The sequence below is a fragment of the Staurois parvus genome, unplaced genomic scaffold, assembly GCF_062004578.1.
Source record: "Staurois parvus isolate SC_StPar_1 unplaced genomic scaffold, SC_StPar_1.0 ptg000082l, whole genome shotgun sequence".
Taxonomy (NCBI): domain Eukaryota; kingdom Metazoa; phylum Chordata; class Amphibia; order Anura; family Ranidae; genus Staurois; species Staurois parvus.
The window spans coordinates 4,750,038-4,773,165 of record NW_028317878.1 but is presented as its reverse complement, the minus strand read 5'-3'; the positions used below and the strand labels follow the sequence as shown (position 1 = coordinate 4,773,165).

General features: G+C 42.0%; 1 protein-coding gene across 1 annotated transcript in view; it reads left to right on the top strand.

Moving 5' to 3' along the window:
- The window catches only part of SNX10 (sorting nexin 10), a 58,651-nt gene extending 48,229 nt beyond the window's left edge, over positions 1-10,422 (top strand). The window contains exons 6-7 of the mRNA XM_089669917.1: positions 7,295-7,498; positions 9,242-10,422. Coding sequence (XP_089526043.1) covers positions 7,295-7,498; positions 9,242-9,353 — 316 coding nt within the window. The 3' untranslated portion in view covers positions 9,354-10,422. The remainder of the gene's footprint in view (positions 1-7,294; positions 7,499-9,241) is intronic.
- The last annotated feature ends 12,706 nt before the right edge of the window (positions 10,423-23,128 follow it).

The window sequence follows — 23,128 nt, the reverse complement described above, 5'->3', positions numbered from 1 at the left end:
ATTGCACAGAGCAGGCGTGTGTCTTGTTTTTCTACCTTTTTAATATCACTTTAAATTTTGGGGTGATAATGGTTCTGTGCCCTTGGGGTATAGGTGCACACAGTAAAATTAAGTTTTCCTCTTGTTGAAAGGTATGTACCAGGTTACAGATGTCTAAAAGTAATGAACCGTTCTGCAAATACATTTATGCAAAAGCCGTATATACTTTATTAGAGTGTCTAAAAGAAAGAGTGTTCTAGTTACCTAGAACCACCAATCAGCCGCTGTCTGTGTGGTTGGATAAAATGAATGATCTGTTTGCTATGGCCATGAAGAATAGATCTTTTTAAACAGATAAATATCATTGCTGTAGGGCAATAAACTTGTGTTTATCCTTGTCTGTGTTCCAGGTCTATAGCGAGTTCCCTGTGTAATTTCCTGGTCTTGGCATGTGCACCAGAGCCAGCTCAGGGACCCCAGCACAGAATGCCACCTACCCACATTTTGTGTAATGTAGTCATTTATGCTGCATAAAAATCTACATGATAAAGCTGAATATCTTTGTGTCACAGAAGCACATTTTCTAATGTTAATTTGGCAGCTTATTAGAGCTCTGAACGCTTGCACAATTAGTGGTTTTAATTTGAAGAACTTGCATTTCTGTTAATTATCTGGAGTACCTGTTACCTAGTCAAATGAGATCATCTTGGTCATTTTCCTGCAGGCGCTTCTGCTGATAACCTTGCTGGTAGTCAGTGAAGACATCAAAATGTGGTCTTGGCGATAAGAGTACTAAAGGAAGAACATGTTTTATATTTAAAAAAAACAAAAAAAAAAATCTAAAGCTAAACATGAGGTTAACCTCTAAAGCGGAACGAAAAATAATTTTTTTTGCAGAAAATAAATCAAGGTTCCAAGAAATAAAGGCTATTAAAAATAAAGGTTGCAGGGACAGGCTTACCCTCACCCACCCGCAGGCCATACATTATAGTGGTTTTTTTTTTGTTTTTTTTTTTCTTTTCTGCAACCCATGGAAAATTGCTTGCTTGCTTCCCCCATCAACACCAACTGTGTTGCTGGGGGAAGTGAGCAATTTTCCATGGGATGCAGGGAAAAAAAAAACCTGCAGTTTTATTGTGTTTTGCCAGTGGGGAGCCTTCCCTGCCAGCAGAACGCAATAATCAGTACAATTAGCCTGTCAAATTTTTTGTAGTGAAGTCATCCAACGGATCAACTTCAGTACAACCAGCCTGCCTGTAAATGGATCGAATCTCGTACAATCCCTGCTGAACCAGTCGTGATTCAATCCAACTATGGCCAGGTTAATAATCCATTCAAAAACAAAGGACAGACGAGGAACATCCCAATGTGATGGCAGAGGGTGCATTGACAAGAATGGGGGAATTTTCGGATACAACCGGGATCAAGAGAAGTAATCTCTCCAGAGTTAGGGAAATCTTTCAAATGGACCCATTGGGAGAATCCCTTCTGGTCCTTTATTGGTGACAAATCCATTTTTGGATTTTGCTCCCTTTTGTCCTGAAAACAATGGTGACCCAAGGTGTATAGGATGGATTGTATTCTATGTTCCCTGGCAGTGACCTGTGTTTTTATTCAGCGCGGAAATATGCAGGTCACTGCAAATGGTGAGAACAAGCCCTAAATGTGCATTTATTCATTCTCAAAGATCTCAACACGGGCTCACAGATATATGTATGTGTGTACGTGTGTGTGTGTGTGTGTGTGTGTGTGTGTGTAGATAGATAGATAGATAGATAGATTATTTTTTTTATTTATTGATATTTTTCCAGTGAATACAAGGTGTTATCTGGATCTCCATCTCATCCATAGGTCATCCACCCCTCCTCTCTAACTTGTTTAGTCAGAGAACGCCCTGTGTTTATTGAAAAAATAAAATGCAGGGCAATTTCTGAATGGTGGAGTATTGAGTGAACAAGCCCCTGTGTGCAGAGGGGAAGCTGCTGGTGCACCACCTTGATGTTCATGATCACTGTATGTAGTGTAGACTTCAGTAATTTGCATGTATCCATATAGGATATCAGGAGAGTTGCCAAGGATGTTTGTATTGTTCTAGCATGGCTTGATGTGAATATGGAAAAAGGTAATTCCTGGAGTTCCACAGCAACTTTGGAGAGCTGCCGGTATTCTGTTCTCGGCTAAAAAGGCAAAGATTTCATTGTCTGTTTTGTGAACTTTAAAAACAAAACCCCAAATTCACATCTGTATTTACAGTCATGGCCGAAATTGTTGGCACCCTTGATATTTTTCCTGAAAATCAAGTATTTCACACAAAAAAGGTATTGCATTAACACATGTTTTGCTATACACATGTTTATTCCCTTTGTATGTATTGGAACAAATATAAAACAGAGGCAGAAAAGCAAATATGACATAATGTCACACAAAACCCCAAAAATGGGCTGGACAAAAGTATTGGCACCCTTAACTTAATATTTGGTTGCACACCCTTTGGAAAACATAACTGAAATCAGTCGCTTCCTATAACCATCAATAAGCTTCTGACACCTCTCACCCGGAATTTTGGACCACTCTTCCTTTGCAAACAGCTCCAGGTCTCTCTTATTGGAAGGACACCTTTTCCCAACAGCAATTTTAAGATCTCTCCACAGGTGTTCAATGGGATTTAGATCTGGGCTCATTGCTGGCCACTTCAGAACTCTCCAGCGCTTCTTTGCCATCCATTTCTGAGTGCTTTTTGACGTATGTTTGGGGTCATTGTCCTGCTGGAAGACCCAGGATCTTGGACGCAAACCCAGCTTTCTGACACTGGGCCCTACAGTGCGACCCAAAATCCTTTGGTAATCCTCAGATTTCATGATGCCTTGCACACAGTCAAGGCACCCAGTGCCAGAGGCAGCAAAACAACCCCAAAACATCATTGAACCTCCACCATATTTTACCGTAGGTACTGTGTTTTGTTCTTTGTAGGCCTCATTCCGTTTTCGGTAAACAGTAGAATGATGTGCTTTACCGAAAAGCTCTATCTTGGTCTCATCTGTCCACAAGACGTTTTCCCAGAAGGCTTTTGGCTTACTCAAGTACATTTTGGCAAACTGTAGTCTTGCTTTTTTATGTCTCTGTGTCAGCAGTGGGGTCCTCCTGGGTCTCCTGCCATAGCGTTTCATTTCATTTAAATGTCGACGGATAGTTCGCGCTGACACTGATGCTCCCTGAGCCTGCAGGACAGCTTGAATGTCTTTGGAACATGTTTGGGGCTGCTTATCCACCATCCGGACTATTCTGCGTTGCAATCTTTCATCAATTTTCCTCATCCGTCCACGACCAGGGAGATTAGCTACAGTGCCATGGGTTGCAAACTTCTTGATAATGTTGCGCACTGTGGACAAAGGCAAATCTAGTTCTCTGGAGATGGACTTGTAACCTTGAGATTGTTGATATTTTGCCACAATTTTGGTTCTCAGGTCCTCAGACAGTTCTCGTCTCCTCTTTCTGTTGTCCATGCTTAGTGTGGCACAGACAGACACACAATGCAAAGGTTAAGTGAACGTCTCTCCTTTTTATCTGCTTTCAGGTGTGATTTCTATATTGCCCACACCTGTTACTTGCCCCAGGTGAGTTTACAGGAGCATCACATGCTTGTAACATTCTTATTTATCCGCAGTTGTGAAAGGGTGCCAATACTTTTGTCCAGCCCATTTTTGGAGGTTTGTGTGACATTATGTCGAATTTGCTTTCTTTCCTCCCTTTTTTTGTTTTGTCCCAATACACACAAAGGGAATAAACATGTGTATAGCAAAACATGTGTTTAATGCAATACGTTTCGTGAGAAATACATGATTTCCTGGAGAAATATCAAGGGTGCCAACAATTTCGGCCATGACTGTATAAGCATTGTGGAGAAATTAATTTCTCAAAGTGATTTTGCTGCTTGTTATGAATTTGTAAATCTTTTCACATATGCAGGAGCAGGGTACAGGCTCATTTTAGGTGCTACAGACATCAGAGAATTACCTGTTTGGCCTTTTAAATGTCTGAGTGAGTGGAGAATTTGCACATCTGTAGATGTTTTTTTTTTTTTCTTTGTTTTTTTTTTTTTTTTTAATTGCCTTAACAAATGAGCTGTCATTGTTGCAAGCCAAAAAATGGCATGCAAAAAAAGCAGTAATTCTCTTGTGGGCTTCATAGTGGGTTCATGGACTGGTCACTTATGGTAAAGCCCAACACATTTTACTTTGCTGCAAAACAATTTTCAGGATAAAGTCTGAATGTGACAGGTTCCACTAGAGGCTTCGCACTATTTTTTGTTGAAGACGTCATTGAAGTGTGTGTGTGTGTGTGTGTGTGTGTGTGTGTGTGTGTGTGTGTGTGTGTGTGTGTGTGTGGTTTTGTGTTTTTTTTTTTTTTTTTTTTTTTTTGGGAACTTAATCCACGTTTGTAAGAGTTGGCCAACTTTATACATTATGGTGTCATTAGGTTAGGGCAAATTGCCTTTGAGTGTGCGTAAGGATCTGTATCGATGGACTATGGGCTTGTCCTTATGGTAAAATGCAACATGCTTTTTTGCTTTGGGACCCTTCTGAGATCATTCCTATTTTTTGACTGGTACTGTTTTTGCATCCTTATGGACATGTATGAGGAGAGAAACTATTCTGACCTGAATAAAAGCTCATGGATACAGGCCCTAACTTTGTTTTGTGACCTAAACGTGTCAATAGAAGACACTGCATGTAGTACTGTGGAGGCTGACCTTAGTAGTCTTTATTCACTTTATTGATGATCGTGCTCCAGTCTGCCACTGTGGCATTTGGTCACGTGACCTGGAATTGCAGCTCCGCACGATCATCATGGTACTACAAGGAAGTGTACGATCACTTTAATACCCACATTCAACCAGTACCAACCACTGAGTTTATCGGCAGTTAAAATAATGCGTGATGTTTAGCTCATGCGTTTGTTTCTGGCGTTTTTTTTTTTTTTTTTTTTGGCTGTTGATTCACAAATCCATCTTGTTTTTATTTGCTGGTTATGCGTTTTATGAATTGTCTTTTCTAAGTTCAGCTTGCCACGCTGAGTTCTGGCTGTATATCCTGTTTTATTATTTGCATCTTGGGCATTGCTGTAGAAACTCTTTGGTGGCCAGTAAATGATCTTTCTTTCGTTCTCCAGCGTTGTTACTGCCAACTCTCCAGACTCCAAATTCTTCCTGTCCTGCTTCTGATTCATTGGCACACATGGCTGTTATAATGATTTAGTCCAGGCTTTGCCCATACTTGTTTTTAAAGAGACTGTTTGTTATGTGGCACACCAGATATTTATTTGAAAGATATATAGATTACATTGTAGTTAAGATGACAGAAGTATTATTCACCAGAAACCTCTACTGCTACGATAATTTGCTTTCGTATAAATTTACATGATAAATATGGCCCTTGGTGTCTTAAGAGAACCATTACAGCGCAAACATCATTTACAGTCATTTGTAACTGTAGTGTATTGACCAGATCTACACGGAGACCATAGGCAGCATGATGCTGAGGAATGAGAGCTGAGAGGCACAAAACTGGGAGAACAGGTTGGACTTGTGACACCTCAGGATGAAGAGGCTACATCTTCTGTCATGGAAGTGTCCTTTAATACCTAATGCATATAACCAGAATAAAGCGAAGACTGTTTTGAGAAAGGCTTTTATTGCATGTTTTAAATTATTTGTAAAGCAGAACTCTAGGTGACATACATTTTATATTCTAAAATAAACTTGTCACAAAATTTAGCACAAAGGTAAATGGCAAAAGCAGATGGTATCTTCAAAAACAATTGGAAGACGGAAGACTTGGACCGGTCAGGGCCAAGCTCATCGCATTAGGGAACCAAAGGGAAGGCTAGAAATAGAGGTGGTTGAGCTATCAAAGTCAAGATTTGCATATAAAATCACCTGCATATATCTCTGGGGTTGCTGGCCACCTTTCATATATTGACTGGTATTAAGGAGTCCTCATCTTATGGATTTTGTTTTCATCATAAGCTGAAGAACCTGGTTCCATGACTGGTTACTTATATTGTGACACTTGTGTTTTTGTTCTTTAATTATATGTATTGATGGTAATATAATATATATTTTTTATTTTTGACATTGCTTCTTCACAAATATCCGATGAAACATCACTATCTCCTGAGGAAGTGAACATAGTTGATATCCTTACACTAAGCATTTCATGAAACAGTCTAGTTTGATATGTGTATATGTTATCCTGTAACTATCCATGTTCTGATATGTCTCATGGTATTTTATTATGGCGTTAATTTCAAATTTGCATGTTGATAAAAATCAGGGTTTTCTTAGAACTTTTTTTGATCCGTTGTTCGGTGCAGCTTCTTCAAAGTCCAATGGGCACAAATTGGGGCTTGACCTGCACCACTTTCATTGTACCTGGGCTCCATGTTTTCTGTATTATGTTTTAAGGTGCTTTAATGCATGTGCAGAGGGTTCCCATTGTTTTTAATAGTGTGTTCAATGCATCATAAAGAGTGATTAAAAAAAATTACTGCAATGCAAGCATCGAAGTGTGAATCCAGCTGTACTAAAAACTCAGCAGGTAGGAACCTCAAGATGCCTACAGCAGTTGTGCAAGATCAGGAACTCTCATGCTAATATCTCACCAGCACAGTCCCAGAGAAATATATAAAATTGGCATGGTTTGAATACACTGGGAAGAGTGAAAACATAACTTCTGTCAGGTTTTTATTGCTGTCTGTGTCCCCAGTGGGCAGGTTTTTCATGCACTTCCTGTGCTCAACAGGAAGTGGAAGTTACCACAAATGAGGGTAAATCCCAACTTTTGACATTTTATCACCGATCACATGTAATCCCTACTGGAGTATTTCCCACCTACTCCTGATCTGGTAACAGCTGTACAATTCTATTTCCTTTCATTAGTTAGGTTAGATCTCCTCAGTGGGAACATAGAAAGCAATGCAAAACGTTGTACAAAGGTTCTAACCTTTCCCCACAGTTTCAAAAACTAGAAAACAAATCGCTGGCTGTAGTTCTAGGGTTTTGGTACAGTGGGGAAGGTTTAGAACCCTTGTTGGGCTTTTACTGCGATCCAGAGCTCTGTCCCCATCCCATCGACATCTTACCTTTTTGGCAGTGAGTGAAGACCACTCCAGAAGAGCACCACAAAGGCAAATCTGTTTTTGATGACCTCCTTTTTAAGTGAGATTTATGGACTTTCTAATTATTCTAATGCTTAACTGAAACCATGTGACATAAACGGCCTTTAGAAGTAATTTCTTCCTCTCTTTCCCTTTTCAGGGTGGTACAGTGCCCGCTATTACTCTCAGACAGCCGACTTCACCTTTTCTTACAAACTCAGCTCACTCCAGAGGAAATGGAAGCCTGTGTATCCGGCCAGACCACATACTCGGTGGCTGAAGCTATCCACAAATTTGCCAAATCAAACCGGCGGTTTCCTGAAGAGGAGGAAGAACAAACAAGTTGTAACGTGACTCCTGAGAGGTACTTTCATGTGTGGTAGTCCCGTTTATTTTCTGTTGTTGGTATAATACTTCGATAATGAAAAAATTAATTGACTGAGATTTTATTGAGCTGTGACAGGCTTCTCATAAGAGGCCTCACACACCTCCACACTGAATTAATGGATGCAGTAGAAATTCAATTATCTGCATTCTGATTATGTGAATTTCATTTAGTCAGACTTGAATTATTCGCGTTTAAATTATCTGGTTTAAAAAAAAAAAAAAAATCTAACCACACTCCAAATGGCTAATTAAAAGTCCAAATTTCCTGTCTCTCTTTCTGACTGGAGATAATTAAAGTTCTCCTCTGCTACTCAGGCTTTGAGTGTGTTGTGAAAACCAATTTCCTTCTCCCCATCCCCCTACTCATCCCCTCCTTTACTGCACACCCTCCTCACTTCTCAAATCCTGATTATACCACATGGGCTTATTTTACATTATATACAATTTTTTTTTGTTTTTTGTTTTTTTTTATTATGGACAAAGTTTAAATCTCACCACGCCAGGCATTTCTCTAATTTCATCCACATGCTGTGTGCTTCCTGTTTAGTAATGCAGCACACTGGTTATATTTTACTGCTCTTCATCTTACCCAGGTTAACATTTGTGCAAGCAAAACCCACTGCTCTTTAGCAGATGTGTGGGGGTGTCAGTATTTTTTTTTTTTCTTAAATCACTTATCATATGGCATATAGCAGATTTACTGCTACAGGGTAGGCATTCTGTAGGGGGGGGGGACACATTGATTGAACATGGCAGAAGTCAAACGGGTGCCGGTCAATGGATGAGCGCTGGCACCTGTTGAACGCCAAGGAGATGAGAGCGCATGGCTCTGCCTATGTAAACAAGGCAGAGCTGTGTTATGTGAATGGCAATCTGCTAGATTTTAGTCAGGGGAACAAAGTGTGTGTGTGTGTGTGTGTGTGTGTGTGTGTGTGTCGCCATTTGTAGATTCAATAACTTTTTTTGCACAAACCAATCAATATACGCTTCTTGGGAATATGTAGCAGAATACATTTTTAAGCCTTGATTTGAAGGAGAAAAAAAAATTTATGGACGTTTTTCATAGCAGAAAGTAAAAAAATGTCAGTTCATTTTATGGTGCAAAAATAAAAAAAAAAAAACCCCAGAGGGCATCAAATACCACTAAAAGAAAGCTCTGTAGGGAAAAAATTTACACATTTAATTTATGTACAGTGTTGCATGCCCGTGGAAGTGTCCGTTAAAGTACTGCAGCGCCATATCACAAAGAATGACCTGGGGGGTAAATCTTCTGGAGGTCAAGTGGTTAATGGCACTTCCTTGCAGAAGAAAACATGGTGTGGTATGTTTTGCATGCGCCCAATTGCATGGTGCTGCACTACCATGTGAGTCGGTGCAGCATGATTTTTAAAAGGAGACTACGACTCCCCATCCCCCTCGCGGATGTGTGCATCCGTAATGTGTGCGCCCATATATAATGTGAACCAAGGCTTAGAAGTATGTGGATAAACCACTAGGCTCATTAAATACAGTATGATGTCTAGGTTGTTAAAGGTGCAGTAGTTGGCAAAAATGATTTTGTGAATTGTCAGGTGAAAGCCACCACAGGGCGAACCTTACCAAATCTCCAGATTCACGTAAAAATTCTTACTTGTAAACATAAACACTCAGAAATAACATTTTATATTTTAATATATATTATAGATATTTTATTTATTTTTTTGCATTTATCTCCCAACAGTTCATCTGTGCTCGCATACCCAAATGATGCCAGTCTTCTACGAGGCTGCAAACCCAGTGCAGAACAAGGAGAGGCATGGACAACTGCCTTGGCTCCATCACCTTCAAAGTAGACCTGTTCCCCTCCTGTACAGATCCGGATGTGCAATTCTTTAGTTCACTACTGAACTGTTGTCATAGGTTTATTAAGAAGGCAATATCAGCAAGCGTATAGACTAGGGTAGCGCATTTATTGATTTTTGTAGAAACTCATAGCAATTCATGAATTCATCTGCCATTAAGAGTACAGAAAAATCATTTCGATTGTACCTAAATGTTTGCCTTATGAAGTAAGGGTCTTTGTTTTAAGCACATACAATATTACTCCACAATGCCTTAAAGGGAACCAAAGCTTGAAATATGTAAACCAGTCCATTTCTCTGGAAGAGGAAAGATGGATACTAGTTTTTCAGATAAATGGTATTGCAATATTTAATATTGTACAGGAAATAGGATATGTTACATTTTTTCATTTTACTGACAACACCCATGTATATTTTATTTAAATGTAGAATATTTAGATATTTTCAATAAAATAGATGTAGATGAGTCATTTATTTCAACTTTAAGTTCTTTTGTGTGTGTGTTTTTGTTTAGTTTTTTTCCTGTTTAGACCTAAGTGAGATGATTACTGTATATGTGCAACATATGTATATTTATTTGATAGGTATAGGTTGTTACTTAATGACACACTGGTACATTTTACTACACTGTGCTTTATAGTAACTTTCATCCTTTGGGAGCAGAGAAAATAATGAAAGATGATTGGTTACGTCCGATTATTGCTTTCCTGCCTTATTAAACAAGTATTATGTTTGAAAAAGTAATGTTAGTCTGTAAAACTTTTTTTTTTTTTTTCTTTCTGTATGCTGGGAGCAATTTATCTGTAAGTCTCAGCTCCATGTTATCCATCCACACTTTTCAGCAAGACTGTATGCACTTTATGCCTGGTCAGGACATCTGACTACAATGTGAATCGCTGTGTGAGATGCCATATAGTACTATATATGTACTGTTCTGCCTGGATAGGTGCTGCTGGTCTTTTTGTTTTACTTTAAATTTTCTATGTATGTTTTAGTTGGATTTTCTTGCATTGTACATTTCTTTTGGATCTGTGTACTTCAATAAAGATTGTTGAAATAATGTTCGTGTCAGTATGCTTTTTCTCAGAACAAAATCTCTCTCTCCCCCCCTCTCTCCCCCCCTCTCCCCCCCTCTCTCCCCCTCTCCCCCCCCCTCTCTCCCCCCTCTCTCCCCCCCTCCCCCCCTCTCTCTCCCCCCTCTCTCCCCCCCCCCCTCTCTCCCCCCCCTCTCTCCCCCCCCTCTCTCTCCCCCCCTCTCTCTCCCCCCCCTCTCTCCCCCCCCTCTCTCCCCCCTCTCTCTCTCTCTCCTCTCCCCCCCTCTCTCTCTCTCCTCCCCCCCTCTCTCTCTCTCCTCCCCCTCTCTCTCTCTCCTCCCCCTCTCTCTCTCTCCTCTCCTCCCCCCCCTCTCTCTCTCCTCTCCTCCCCCCCCTCTCTCTCTCCTCTCCTCCCCCCCCTCTCTCTCTCCTCTCCTCCCCCCCCTCTCTCTCTCCTCTCCCCCCTCTCTCTCTCTCCCCCCTCCCCCCCTCTCTCTCTCTCCTCCCCCCCTCTCTCTCTCTCTCCTCCCCCCCTCTCCCCCCCTCTCCCCCCCTCTCCCCCCCTCTCCCCCCCTCTCTCCCCCCCTCTCTCCCCCCTCTCTCCCCCCCTCCCCCCCTCTCTCTCCCCCCTCTCTCTCCCCCCCTCTCTCTCCCCCCCTCTCTCTCCCCCCCTCTCTCCCCCCCCTCTCTCCCCCCTCTCTCTCTCTCTCTCTCTCTCTCTCTCTCCTCTCCCCCCTCTCCCCCCCTCTCTCTCTCTCCTCCCCCTCTCTCTCTCTCCTCCCCCCCTCTCTCTCTCCTCCCCCCCCTCTCTCTCTCCTCTCCTCCCCCCCTCTCTCTCTCCTCTCCTCCCCCCCCTCTCTCTCTCCTCTCCTCCCCCCCCTCTCTCTCTCCTCTCCTCCCCCCCCTCTCTCTCTCCTCTCCTCCCCCCCTCTCTCTCTCCTCTCCTCCCCCCCTCTCTCTCTCCTCCCCCCCCTCTCTCTCTCCTCTCCCCCCCTCTCTCTCTCCTCTCCCCCCCTCTCTCTCTCTCTCCCCCCCTCTCTCTCTCTCTCCCCCCCTCTCTCTCTCTCTCCCCCCCTCTCTCTCTCTCTCTCTCTCCTCCCCCCCTCTCTCTCTCCTCTCCTCCCCCCTCTCTCTCTCCTCTCCTCCCCCCTCTCTCTCTCCTCTCCCCCCCCCCCCTCTCTCTCCTCTCCCCCCCCCCTCTCTCTCCTCTCCTCCCCCCCTCTCTCTCTCCTCTCCTCCCCCCCTCTCTCTCTCCTCTCCTCCCCCCCTCTCTCTCTCCTCTCCTCCCCCCCCTCTCTCTCTCTCTCCTCCCCCCCTCTCTCTCTCTCTCCTCCCCCCCCTCTCTCTCTCTCTCCTCCCCCCCCCTCTCTCTCTCTCCTCCCCCCCCTCTCTCCGTGGATTTATCAGACCTGGAGCAGCTGTGCATGGCTTCACCTTGTTTAGCTAGGCTTTGAAAATGAAAGCTAGAAGCTGATTGGTTGCTGTTTCAGTTTTGTTAGATTCCCCTTCATTCCCCATCCTTGCAGTCTATCAATGCAGCTCATCTATGGGTAAAATCTGTCTGACAGTCCTGGCTATTTTAATTTCACCTTATGTTACTATCTTAGGCTGGCCATACACACATCCTTGTGAAATGGATGAAATCCATTGTATGGGTGGCTCTGTCCTCACCATCCAGCTCAACAAAAGTTGCTTTTTCAATCTACTTTTATTGAGGGAGCAGGGCAGGAAACTTGACTGAACAGTGCCCACATCCAGTCAGATGCAGGCGCTGTTCTAGGTATTCTGACAGCTGCAGGTGCCTGCTGTTGGAATACAATTGCCTGCACTGAAGATCCCATTCATCCATGGGACAAATGACAGTCGATTCAGCAGGGACAAAATAAATCTTGATGTGTACAGCCATTTTTACAGTGAAATTCTTTTATATTCCTTACGTAAACATACTTTCCATTTTGTATCCATTCAGGCAGGCCTTTGCACTACATAGTTGGTAGACTCAGAGAGGTGTATGATGAGATTGTAGTGTGTGTGCGTGGTAAATGTCATAGCCACCTAAAAGAAAAAAGTCAAAGAATGGGAACTGCAGAGGAAATCTGAATCCAGCTGGTCATAGGGTGTAACATGCCAAACAAAAACACCTCCCCATTCAAATACCTTTTTATGACATCTTTTGTAATGACTACATATACCACCTCCTTGAGTGGTGTTTTGATTGTAGTCTAAATTTTTATTAGGTTTTCATTTATGAACATCCTGTACATTTTTTTTTTTTTTCCTGGATAATGTAAAAAGACATTTTGCACTTCAGACTGATTTACCAAATCCAACCCACTGATGTTTGCTCCACATTGGGGTTAATTTACTAAAAGCAAATAGGTTGTGCACTTTGCAAGTGCAGTTGCACAAAATTTTCCTTACTAAGGGTAATATGGAAAAGATTCATTTTTGAAAGAATACCCTATTGGGTGCAAGGTAATTTTTTTTTTTTTTTTTTTGCTTGCACATGATTGGATGATAGAAATCAACATTTTTTTTTTAAGCTCTGGGCAAAATGAGTACAACTGCAGTTGCAAAGTGCACAGTCTATATGCCTTTAGACACACATGCAATGGGGTTGATTTACTAATCTTAACACGTGTGAAAAGTCAAATGGAACAAGTTTATACATTTGGGCAAAAAGTTGTAAAAGAAGAATATTTGATGGGGAAAAAAAGTATGATTGTTCACCTTACCATCCAATTATGTTGACGACAAATTCCTGTTCACTCTGAATCTCACGTGCAGATGTTTTTAACATGATTGGATAACTGAAGTAGTAATCTTCAGCTCATTTAATAAACCATTATCAATGAATTGTGATAAGATTCCCCAGCCTCAAAGTATTGAGAACATTTTCAACTCCTTTAGTAAATGAACCTCAGTTTATTGTGTGGTGATTTTCAACTACTTTTTAGGGCTTGTTTACACCATGCCAATTGAGCTGCATTTTTCTGCACACCAGCCCTGATGTATGATGTGAACAGAGCACACAGAAAACAAGCCCTGAAGTAGTTGAAAAGCTTCACACAATAAATTGAACGCGATTTACTAAAGGAGTTGAAAATTTCTAAATAAATTCAGGCCGATTTTATTAAAGCAGTGAAGATCTGATAAGACATTGAGTTGGAGTTTGAAAATCTTCACAAAAATTGAGCCCGATTTACTAAAGGAATTGAAGCTCTCACAATTTAAAGCTGATTTATTAAAAGGAGTTGAAGATTTTAACAATACATTGAGGCCGATTTACTGAAAGGAGTAGATAATTTTCAAACTTTACTAAAGGAGTCAAAGATCTTCACACAATAAATGGAGCCTGATTTACTAAGGACTTGTTCACCCCCAACAATTGTTTTCCTTAGTAAATCAGGCTCCATTTATTGTGTGAAGGTCTTTGACTCCTTTAGTAAATCCGCCTTCATTTCTGGGATTTCCAGTTCTTTTAGTATATCGGGCTCAATTTATTGTGAGATCTTTGACTCCTTTTAGTAAATCATCCTTAATTTGTGTGAAGATTACCAGCTCCTTTCAGTAAAGCAGCCTCAATGTATTGATAAAATCTTTGACTCCTTTAATAAATCCGCCTTCATTTATTGTGAGATTTCCAGTTCTTATAGTAAATCTGGCTCAATTTATTGTGTGAAGATTTTCATCTCCTTTAGGGCTTGTTCACACCATTGAGCTGCATGTCTCTGCACACAATTGCACATATCTTGTGTGAACAAGTCCTTAGTAAATTGGCCTCAATTTATTGTGTAAAGATTGTCAGCTTTAAGTAAATCATACTAGTTATCTTCATGCTATAAAACGATACAGATGACTATTTAGCCGCTAAAACATTGAGATCTGTGAAATGCTCTGTAGCAGTGTGTCTGGGCTAGTGCTCTCTGTACCTAGAGGTACTTTTGCCAAGTTGGACAAAAGTTTTAATGAAAATCTAACCTTGCATCAAATGATCATTCTAGAACACAAGCAGGATTTGTAACTTGGATCACAGGGGGTTGTTAAGAAATCCCCTGCAGGTGTAGTTGTAAACCTTCCTTTTAATGCAGTGAATACAAGAAGCCCCATTCAGCAGTACTTAGTGCCATTCTATTTTCCTCCATCACCGTCCAGGCAGTCCTCCCTCCAGCAATGAATTTCTAACCAGCCCAGATCAATAACTCCAATCCACACGGCAATCCTCTCCTCTGCTCCTGATTGCACTTACAGAAAGTTTACACTTTATTTCCTCCTCCACATTCCCATGTCTTTCTGTGTGCCTGCAGGCCACGTCTCTGCCAACAATATTCATATTGAAAGTTCCATCTGCTTAAGGCTCCTTTTGTGATTATAAAGAAATCAACCAACTTTTTTTTTGAGCTGTCCAGATCCTTGATAAATAGAACACACTGCTCAGGTGGCCATCATTTAGCATGCTGGTGTTTAGTTAAAGGTACATGTTTAGACGCAAACATCTGTCAGTGTGCTAGGTACCCAGTGCAGAAGTTTTGATCCACATAACTGCTGTGTATCATCCTTCACAGGGGTGCCTGGTGATCAGGACAGTCTCCATAACACAAGGCTGGGTGAGATGTATAGTGCAACTGGCTGCCTACCATTGCCAAATGATGACATGACACAGTACAGAGTGTAATGGTGCAGGACAGATGACAGTGCTCTGAACTTACCTCGTGCAGCAGCCGGAGATGGAGCGCACAATGCAGTCATGTCCTCCCAGCGCAGGCGCACTGCAAGTACTAAGTGGCATCTTCAGTAACCCATAGCAACCAGTGTAGCCCCTAGCAGGGAGGAGAGCTGATGAAGCTTCTGTTTCTTCTGTATAAATCAGGGATCTGACTGACGAGCTGCAACACTTCCAATTAACACTGCAGCCCAGGCTCTTCCATCTTCAGCCTTGCCTCAGGGTGCTCTGTCTCTAGCCCTGCCTGTGGGGTTGGACATTAGAGGAAAAAAAAAAAAAATAGACTATCAATTGATCAACATGCCCATAAAAGTGGATTGCATTTGCATAGTGACTGATCACATATTAGAATGCAAGGTAAATGAACAAAAGTTAAAAAGGTAACATTACACATTTGTGATCAATTTAGATATGAGCGACTGCAAGCAAGAGACCTATCATCAGATAACATATCAAAAGATTATTATGTAGGATTTATAGAGTGCCAACAGTTTGCGCAGCGCTGTACAAAACAAAGGTAGACATTACAGTTACAATATAACTCAGCTTACATTCTAGGAGAAAGATGCAACACACAGTATTCTTCCAGCTGTGTGATCCACTGAAAATCTCAATTAAAAAAATAGTCTAAATAGATCATTTAATCAAGCTGATTTGCGATCACTTCTCCAATACATATGCAGATATTGGATCAAAAATGTAACAAAACTCTGCTGATCATTTTAGCCGAGGTGAAATCAAAAGAAAGCTCACTAAGGCTCCCCATACATGTTAGAATCTGATTGTACAATTTACAATCAGTGCAAGAGCCTGTGTAATACAAACTGAATTATTTTGGTAGGTCCTCAAATTACATAGTTTTGGTAAATGTTAACAAGTAACTTCACTTTTGGGCCTCATGTACACTGAACGATTTTACAGCTGCTCCTACGGGCAATTTTTTTTCTCCCCTACATGTTAGTACTATGTGCTCACAGGATTTTAGCAGCATTTTGTGGCAGAAAAAGAAAAAAAAACTGCCAGGGCGTCCTGGAGCAGCAGCGTTTTAGATGAAAAAAACAACGCATTAAAATTCTAAGTACGTTTAGCGATTGAGAGTTAATTTATTTCAATAGCCAGAATAAATTATTCTGGCCATTGAAATTAATTAACGCCTAAACACTTGATGTGGGTAAACGCGGTACAAACTTTTACAAGTGTCAAACGTTTTTTATTGGCCAAAATGCTGCTGGCTTCTAGAAGAGTTAAAAATTAAAAGTCAATGTGCATGAGACCTTATTGGGGGAAAAAAAAACTAAATTACTAGTAATTAGGGTAATTAGCCCTTTGAGAGTATCTCACCAAAAATAACATTTTTGTTGCAGAGGATGCCTAAAATCTGACTTGTATCTTAGTGCAAACTTCAGGGAAAATTAGTGAGCCAATCACACAAGCAGGACATGACCAACTGTGTACAGAACACCTCCAGGTTGCCATTTGCATTGAATTTTACAGAAAATTACAGCAAATGCAAACTGAGAAGGAAAGGTAGTTTTTAATAACATTCAATTACAATATGACCTGTGCAGCAATTGTACATGCTATGTATTTTTTATTTGCTTTTTTATTCCCACAAAAGTGAAGTTACCCTTTAAGTTGACTCTGCAAAGATCGTACTAATTGACTCTACAAATGTAAATACTCTCCTGGCTGTTATACAAGGCTCTGGTAGACAAGTGGTTAAAATGGTAGTTTGTATGGCCCCCACGTGCTTGTATGCATGCCTGACAATATTGGGGCATGCTCCTAATGAGACAACAGATGGTGTCCTGGGGTATTTCCTCCCAGATCTGGACTAGGGCATCACTGAGCTCTTGGACCGTCTAAGGTGCAACCTGGCGTCGTCGGATCGACCAAAACATGATGATGTCTCAGAGCTGTTCTATTGGATTTAAGTCAAGCGAGGGTGGGGGCCATTCAATGGTATCAATTCTTTCATCCTCCAGGAACTGCCTGCATACTCTCGTCACATGAGGCCGAGCATTGTCCTGCACCAGGAGGAACCCAGGACCCACTGCACCAGCATAGGGTCTGACAATGGGTCCAAGAATTTCATCCCGATACCGAATGGCAGTCAGGCTGCCATTGTCTAGAATGTAGAGGTCTGTGCGCCCCTCCATGGATATGCCTCCCAAGACCATCACTGACCCACCACCAAAACGGTCATGCTGAACGATGTTACAGGCAGCATAATGTTCTTCACGGCTTCTCCAGACCCTTTCACGTCTGTCACATGTGCTCAGGGTGAACCTACCAATTCTGGTGTTAAATGGCAAATGCCAATCGAGCGCTGTGGTGCAGGGCAGTGATCACAGGGCCCACTAGGGGAAGTCGGGCTTTTCTCCTGGAATCTCATCCATGCTCTTGAGACTTTGCTGAGAGACACAGCAAACCTTCTGGCAATGCTATGTATTGATGTGCCATCCTGGAGGAGTTGGACTGCCTGTGCAACCTCTGTAGGGTCCAGGTATCGCCTCATGCTACCAGTAGTGACACTGACCCTAGCCAAGTACAAAACTAGTGAAAAACAGTCAGAAATGATGAGTAGGGAAAAAATAGTCAGCGGCCTCCATCTGTAAAACCATTCCTGTTTTGGGGGGCGTCTCATTATTGCCCATCTAGTGCACCTTTCATAATTTTTTTGAGCAGTGTATATATATATATATATATATAATTTTAGTTGATCAGGTTTATCTTTTAAAGGCAGCACAAGGAAAAAGTAAAAACATTCTCAAAGTGGCGAACACTGTAGCACATAGAAGATTTAGGCACATACAGTATATACAGTACAACTGTAAGTAGTTCAAGTATAGGTAGATACACAAACACAAGTCATATCCAGGCAGTTGCTTCACCTGTTTAACAATAACATGGCAGGGGGGGGGGACATATCTTCCACAAACACCAGAATCATTGGTGGATGTGTGACATCATTTTGGGAATCAGGTAGTAATTGAAGAAATGTAAAAATAAAGTTTAAGACAAGTAAATAGAATGTACATTACTATCTATTTACTGATGTTAGCAGCATAAGGATTAAAAATAGTTAAAGCGGTTCTCCAGCTTCCTGTAAAAAGAATAAAATAAAAGCCAGCAGCTAGAAAAACTGTATCTGCTGACTTTTAAAATAATAAATATCACAGTATGCTCCACCATAAATATCACAGTATGTTCCACCATAAATATCACAGCATGCTCCACCATAATTATCACAGGATTCTCCACCATAAATATCACCGGATGATCCACCATAAATATCACAGTATGTTCCACCATAAATATCAAAGGATGTTCCACCATAAATATCAAAGGATGCCCCACCATAAATATCACAATATGTTCCACCATAAATATCACAGCATGCTCCACCATAAATATCACAGTATGCTCCACCATAAATATCACAGTATGCTCCACCATAAATATCACAGCATGCTCCACCATACTGCACCCCCCTCCACACACACAAAAAGTCTGCCCCCCCCCCACACACACACACAACTCTGCAACACACACACAACTCTCTCTCTCACAGCTCACTGTGACGATCGTGACGTCAGGCCCCAGTCCTTCACACCAAACTCGTGACCGAAGGACTACCAATCTAAAACCGCGATGTCACATGCGCAACAATGCCATGCCTAGCTATGCCCTGCACACAGATTTTCCAGCTAATGGACCACAGTCTGTGTACCGGCAGCCTGGGAGCGATTGGGTTAGGTTAATTATGCAATTAACCCTTCACACTGCCACCACCTCCTTTTTGTACAGAGAAAGAGGAAACTCGGCAATATCAGCAATAACACTAGGATGGTTGAAATAATCGTCTGTATACCACTGTCACCGCAGGCAGGTTATACAGAGGGTTAAACACACATAGTAGTGCTCTTCAGCGGCAGGAATTCGTAATTTGCAGTAAAGAGCTTTAGAAACAGTTCAACACTTTCAGAAAGTAAGATTTATTACTAAAAGGTCAAAAAGGTGCAATAAAAATATTTACAGAAAAAAGATGTAACCAATATATATATAAATATATAGAGAACAATAGCACAGCAAAGAGATAACACAAAGGAGTTTAAAGGGTTAAAGTACTTGCCAATGAGCCTTGGTTTAAGCAGTTTCAAGTCTTATGAGCTCAAAAAGGATTTCTTGTCTCTCACTCAGTTTCGATGTTAAATGGGAGACTCTTCTTCCTCTCACACACTGCACACTAAGCATAACAGCCCTTTTCTACGATCTCAGCAGGGTGTCTCCTTTTGGGGAGTAAACCAATCGTTTCCTTTTGGGGAAGGGAGTGTAGGTGGAGACTTAAGTTATAACCAGAAACTCTCATAGCTGCTATTAAGATTCATAACTTGGTCTAGGGGCATTTGCCGGCCTGGTCACTAGTATATTAATACTCAGCCACATCTGCGGAATGGTTAGAGATAACACATGTCATATACACTTGAATGGTTCAGGAGATATACTTTTCTGCTTTTCTATATATGCCAGCTAAGGGGTGTAACATACCAGGAGAATGGTCTCAAATTGAGCGTTCCGAATATAGGCTCCATGTTTTGGTAATTATGTCCTACGTGAAGATATCAACTTATATGAAAAAGTGAGTTTTTAAAAGTAAGTCTGTTTTTATGACCCCTTGGAAGGTCTTTTGAAGCTCAGTGAGGGACTTGGCTGACACTTTTAAAATATCCCAGATTGCACAGCGAACAGACAGATAGGCACCTATTTGGTGAGGTTTTATAGCCAGGATGCCCTCCCACTGGGTTTTGATGCCTTTTTGAACTCTGCATCAAACAGACCACATGTCACTCAACAGAGAAGGAGGGGGGATGATTGGAGGAGGCAGCCTGCTTTGGTAGTGAGAAATCGTACAACATGGAAAATTCTTAACAAAATGGAAGACTGCGTCCTTCTCTGTGGGCACGATTGCTACACTCACCTCTGCTACACTATGTCCGCAGCCGCTCTGACAGTGTGTCCATCATTGGTGGTCCAGGTGTGTGTCCTGGGCTTGGTCCTGAGTCCTCTCTGCAGCAGCTTCCTCTGCTTTGCACATGAGGAGGAGGAGGCTAAGGCGGGCTGGCGCGATCACCCCTGGTCTGGCCACACCTCCTCACAGTAACAACCAATCAGCATGGGAGAAACATCCACATGACTTACTTTCTCTCACTGGTTGGCAGTCCCAGGCAGGGGGAGGACAGTGAGGGAGGGCAAAATATCGCAGCGAGGGAGAACAATACAGTTAACACACTGCAGTGCTAGATGCCCCAACTGCCATGGCCAGTGGTCCATGACAAAATATAACCTGTCCATGACAAAAATAATTTTCTGTGATTCAGCCTGGGACAAAGACTGTCCGTGACAAATGTCAAAAATCCTTGAGCGTCCCGGGCAATCCGTGACTGTTGGCAACTATGGTGGTACCATCATACAATCAACAAAGTGGAAGAACTACATACATTTCTAGCCAGTTATACATGTCGTAAGGCATTTACAGTTCACAGAGTTCCTGAGAAGGCGCAGGCATCTTAACTATGGACACCTGGCTGTGACTGCTTGCGGCTTCACAGCTGGGTTCCCACTGCGCATGCACGAATAGCGCTGCGCACTGTGAATGGTCCCGTACTCTCCTGGAACCTGTCACGTGTCCCAGAAAACTGGGGGTGGGGGGGGGGAACTATTGCTTCTGACCTCCTAAGCGGTCAGTGCAGAAACCCATCAAAATCCGGTACCCGCTTCCCCCTGCTCATCAAAAGCTCCCATTTATTTACCAGGAGCAGGGGAGCAGGCCTTAAAGTGGAACTTTCCCTTTTAGGTGGAGCTCCAGCTTGCTATTGATTGAGAGAGTTTAATTCCACTTTCAGGGGTCATCTAGTATCAGCCATAATATATTCATCAGAAAGGGGGAAAAAAATGGAAAACTATACAAAAAGAGGGGGATGTGGGTAGGGTACAAAGAAGATAAGGGGAAAGCTGGGGTGGGAAGTTGAAATGGGGGAGGGGACAGGGGGATGGTTGGTAAGGAAGAAAGGGATGAGGGAAGAATGATTCCATTCCAAGTCCATCATGGCCAGTACAAGGAAGTATGTATCTTTAAGAGTTGTATTCATAGGGAAATCATGTTTCAAAATTCTAGAGAATAACTGATTACTGTACACGTGTTCCAGGTAACTGTGCGTTGGTGTAGCCTATCATTCCGCTGCCAAGAGGTGTTCTACATTTATGGGGGTTATTTACTAAAATGGAGAGTGCAAAATCTGGTGCAAGTCTGAATTGAAACCAATCAGATTCCAGGTTTTATTGCCAAAGCTTAAATGAACAAGTTGAAGTTAGAAGCTGATTGACTATCATGCACTGTTGCACCAGATTCTGATTGCACCAGTTTTAGTAAATCTCGCTTTATGATGGAGTCAAGTTCCAATGCCCATTTAGCTAGAGTAGAGGTCCAAGGGGATCATCACTGGTATGGAATGACTGCTCTGGCTAAAATATACTCACCAGCATCTTTATTAGGTACACTTGTTCAATTGCTTGGTAACACAAATTGCTAATCAGCCACTCACATGGCAGCAACTCAATGCATTTAGACATCTAGACATGTCGAAGACGACTTGCTGAAGTTCAAACCGAGCATCAGAATGGGTAAGAAAGGGAATTTAAGTGACTTTGAATGTGGCATGGTTGTTGGTGACAGGCTGGTCTGAGTATTTAAAAAACTGATCCACTGGGATGCACGCACAACCATCTCTATGGTTTACAGAAAATGGTCTGAAAAAGAGAAAATATCCAGTAAACGGCAGTTGTGTGGAAGAAAATGCCTTATTGATGTCAGATGGAGGAGATCTGGCAGATTGGTACGAGATGATAGAAAGGCAACAGTAACTCAAATAACTACTCGTTACAACCATGGTATGCAGAATACCATCTCTGAATGCAATTGAACCTTGAAGCATTGAACCTTGAGGCAGATGGGCTACAACAGCAGAAGACCACACTAGGTGCCACTACTGTCAGCTAAGAACAGGAAACGGAAGCTACCAGTCGAACAGGCTCATAAAATTGGACAATAGAAGACTGGAAAAACGTTGCCTGGTCTGATGAGTCTCGATTTCAGCTGCAACATTTAGATAGTAGGGTCAGAATTTGACTTAAAACAACATGAAAGCATGGATCCATCCTGCCTTGTATCAACAGTTCAGGCTGGTGGTGTGATTGTGTGGGGGATGTTTTTTGGTACACTTTGGGCCCCTTAGTACCAATTGAGCATTGTTTAAATGCCACGGCTTACCTTAGTATTGTTGCTGATCACGTCCATCCCATCACTACAGTGTACCCATCTTCTGATGGCTCCTTTCAGCAGGATAATGCACCATGTCACAAAGCTCAAATCATCTCAAACTGGTTTCTTGAACATGACAATGAGTTCCTTGTACTCCAATGGCCTCCACAGTCACCAGATCTCAACCCAATAGAGCACCATTGGGATGTGGTGGAACAGGAGATTTGCATCATGGATGTGCAGCTGACAAATCTGCAGCAATTGTGTGATGCTATCATGTCAATATGGACCAAAATCTCTGAGGAATGTTTCCAACACCTTGTTGAACCAATGTCACGGAGAATTAAGGCAGTTCTTAAGGCAAAGGGGGTCCAACCCAGTACTAGAAAGGTGTACCTAATAAAGTGTCCGGGGAGTGTATATACAGTATATGTTGTCAGCACTTTTTTTCATCCTATATCACATCTCTGAGCTGCTGATCTACCGCAGCCTACATTCTTACATATTCTGTCTACATGCTTACATGCCAGTTACAGCTGCAGATCATTTCTTAGAATGGGTTTTCTGATGGTGACAACAGTGACCTATGCTTGTGTAATGTGTGTTGAAACAGCCACTAAGGGCCCATTTACATCTAGCTGGTCCATTGAAGTAAGTTTAAAATCCAAACCTAGGAATTAGAGACATC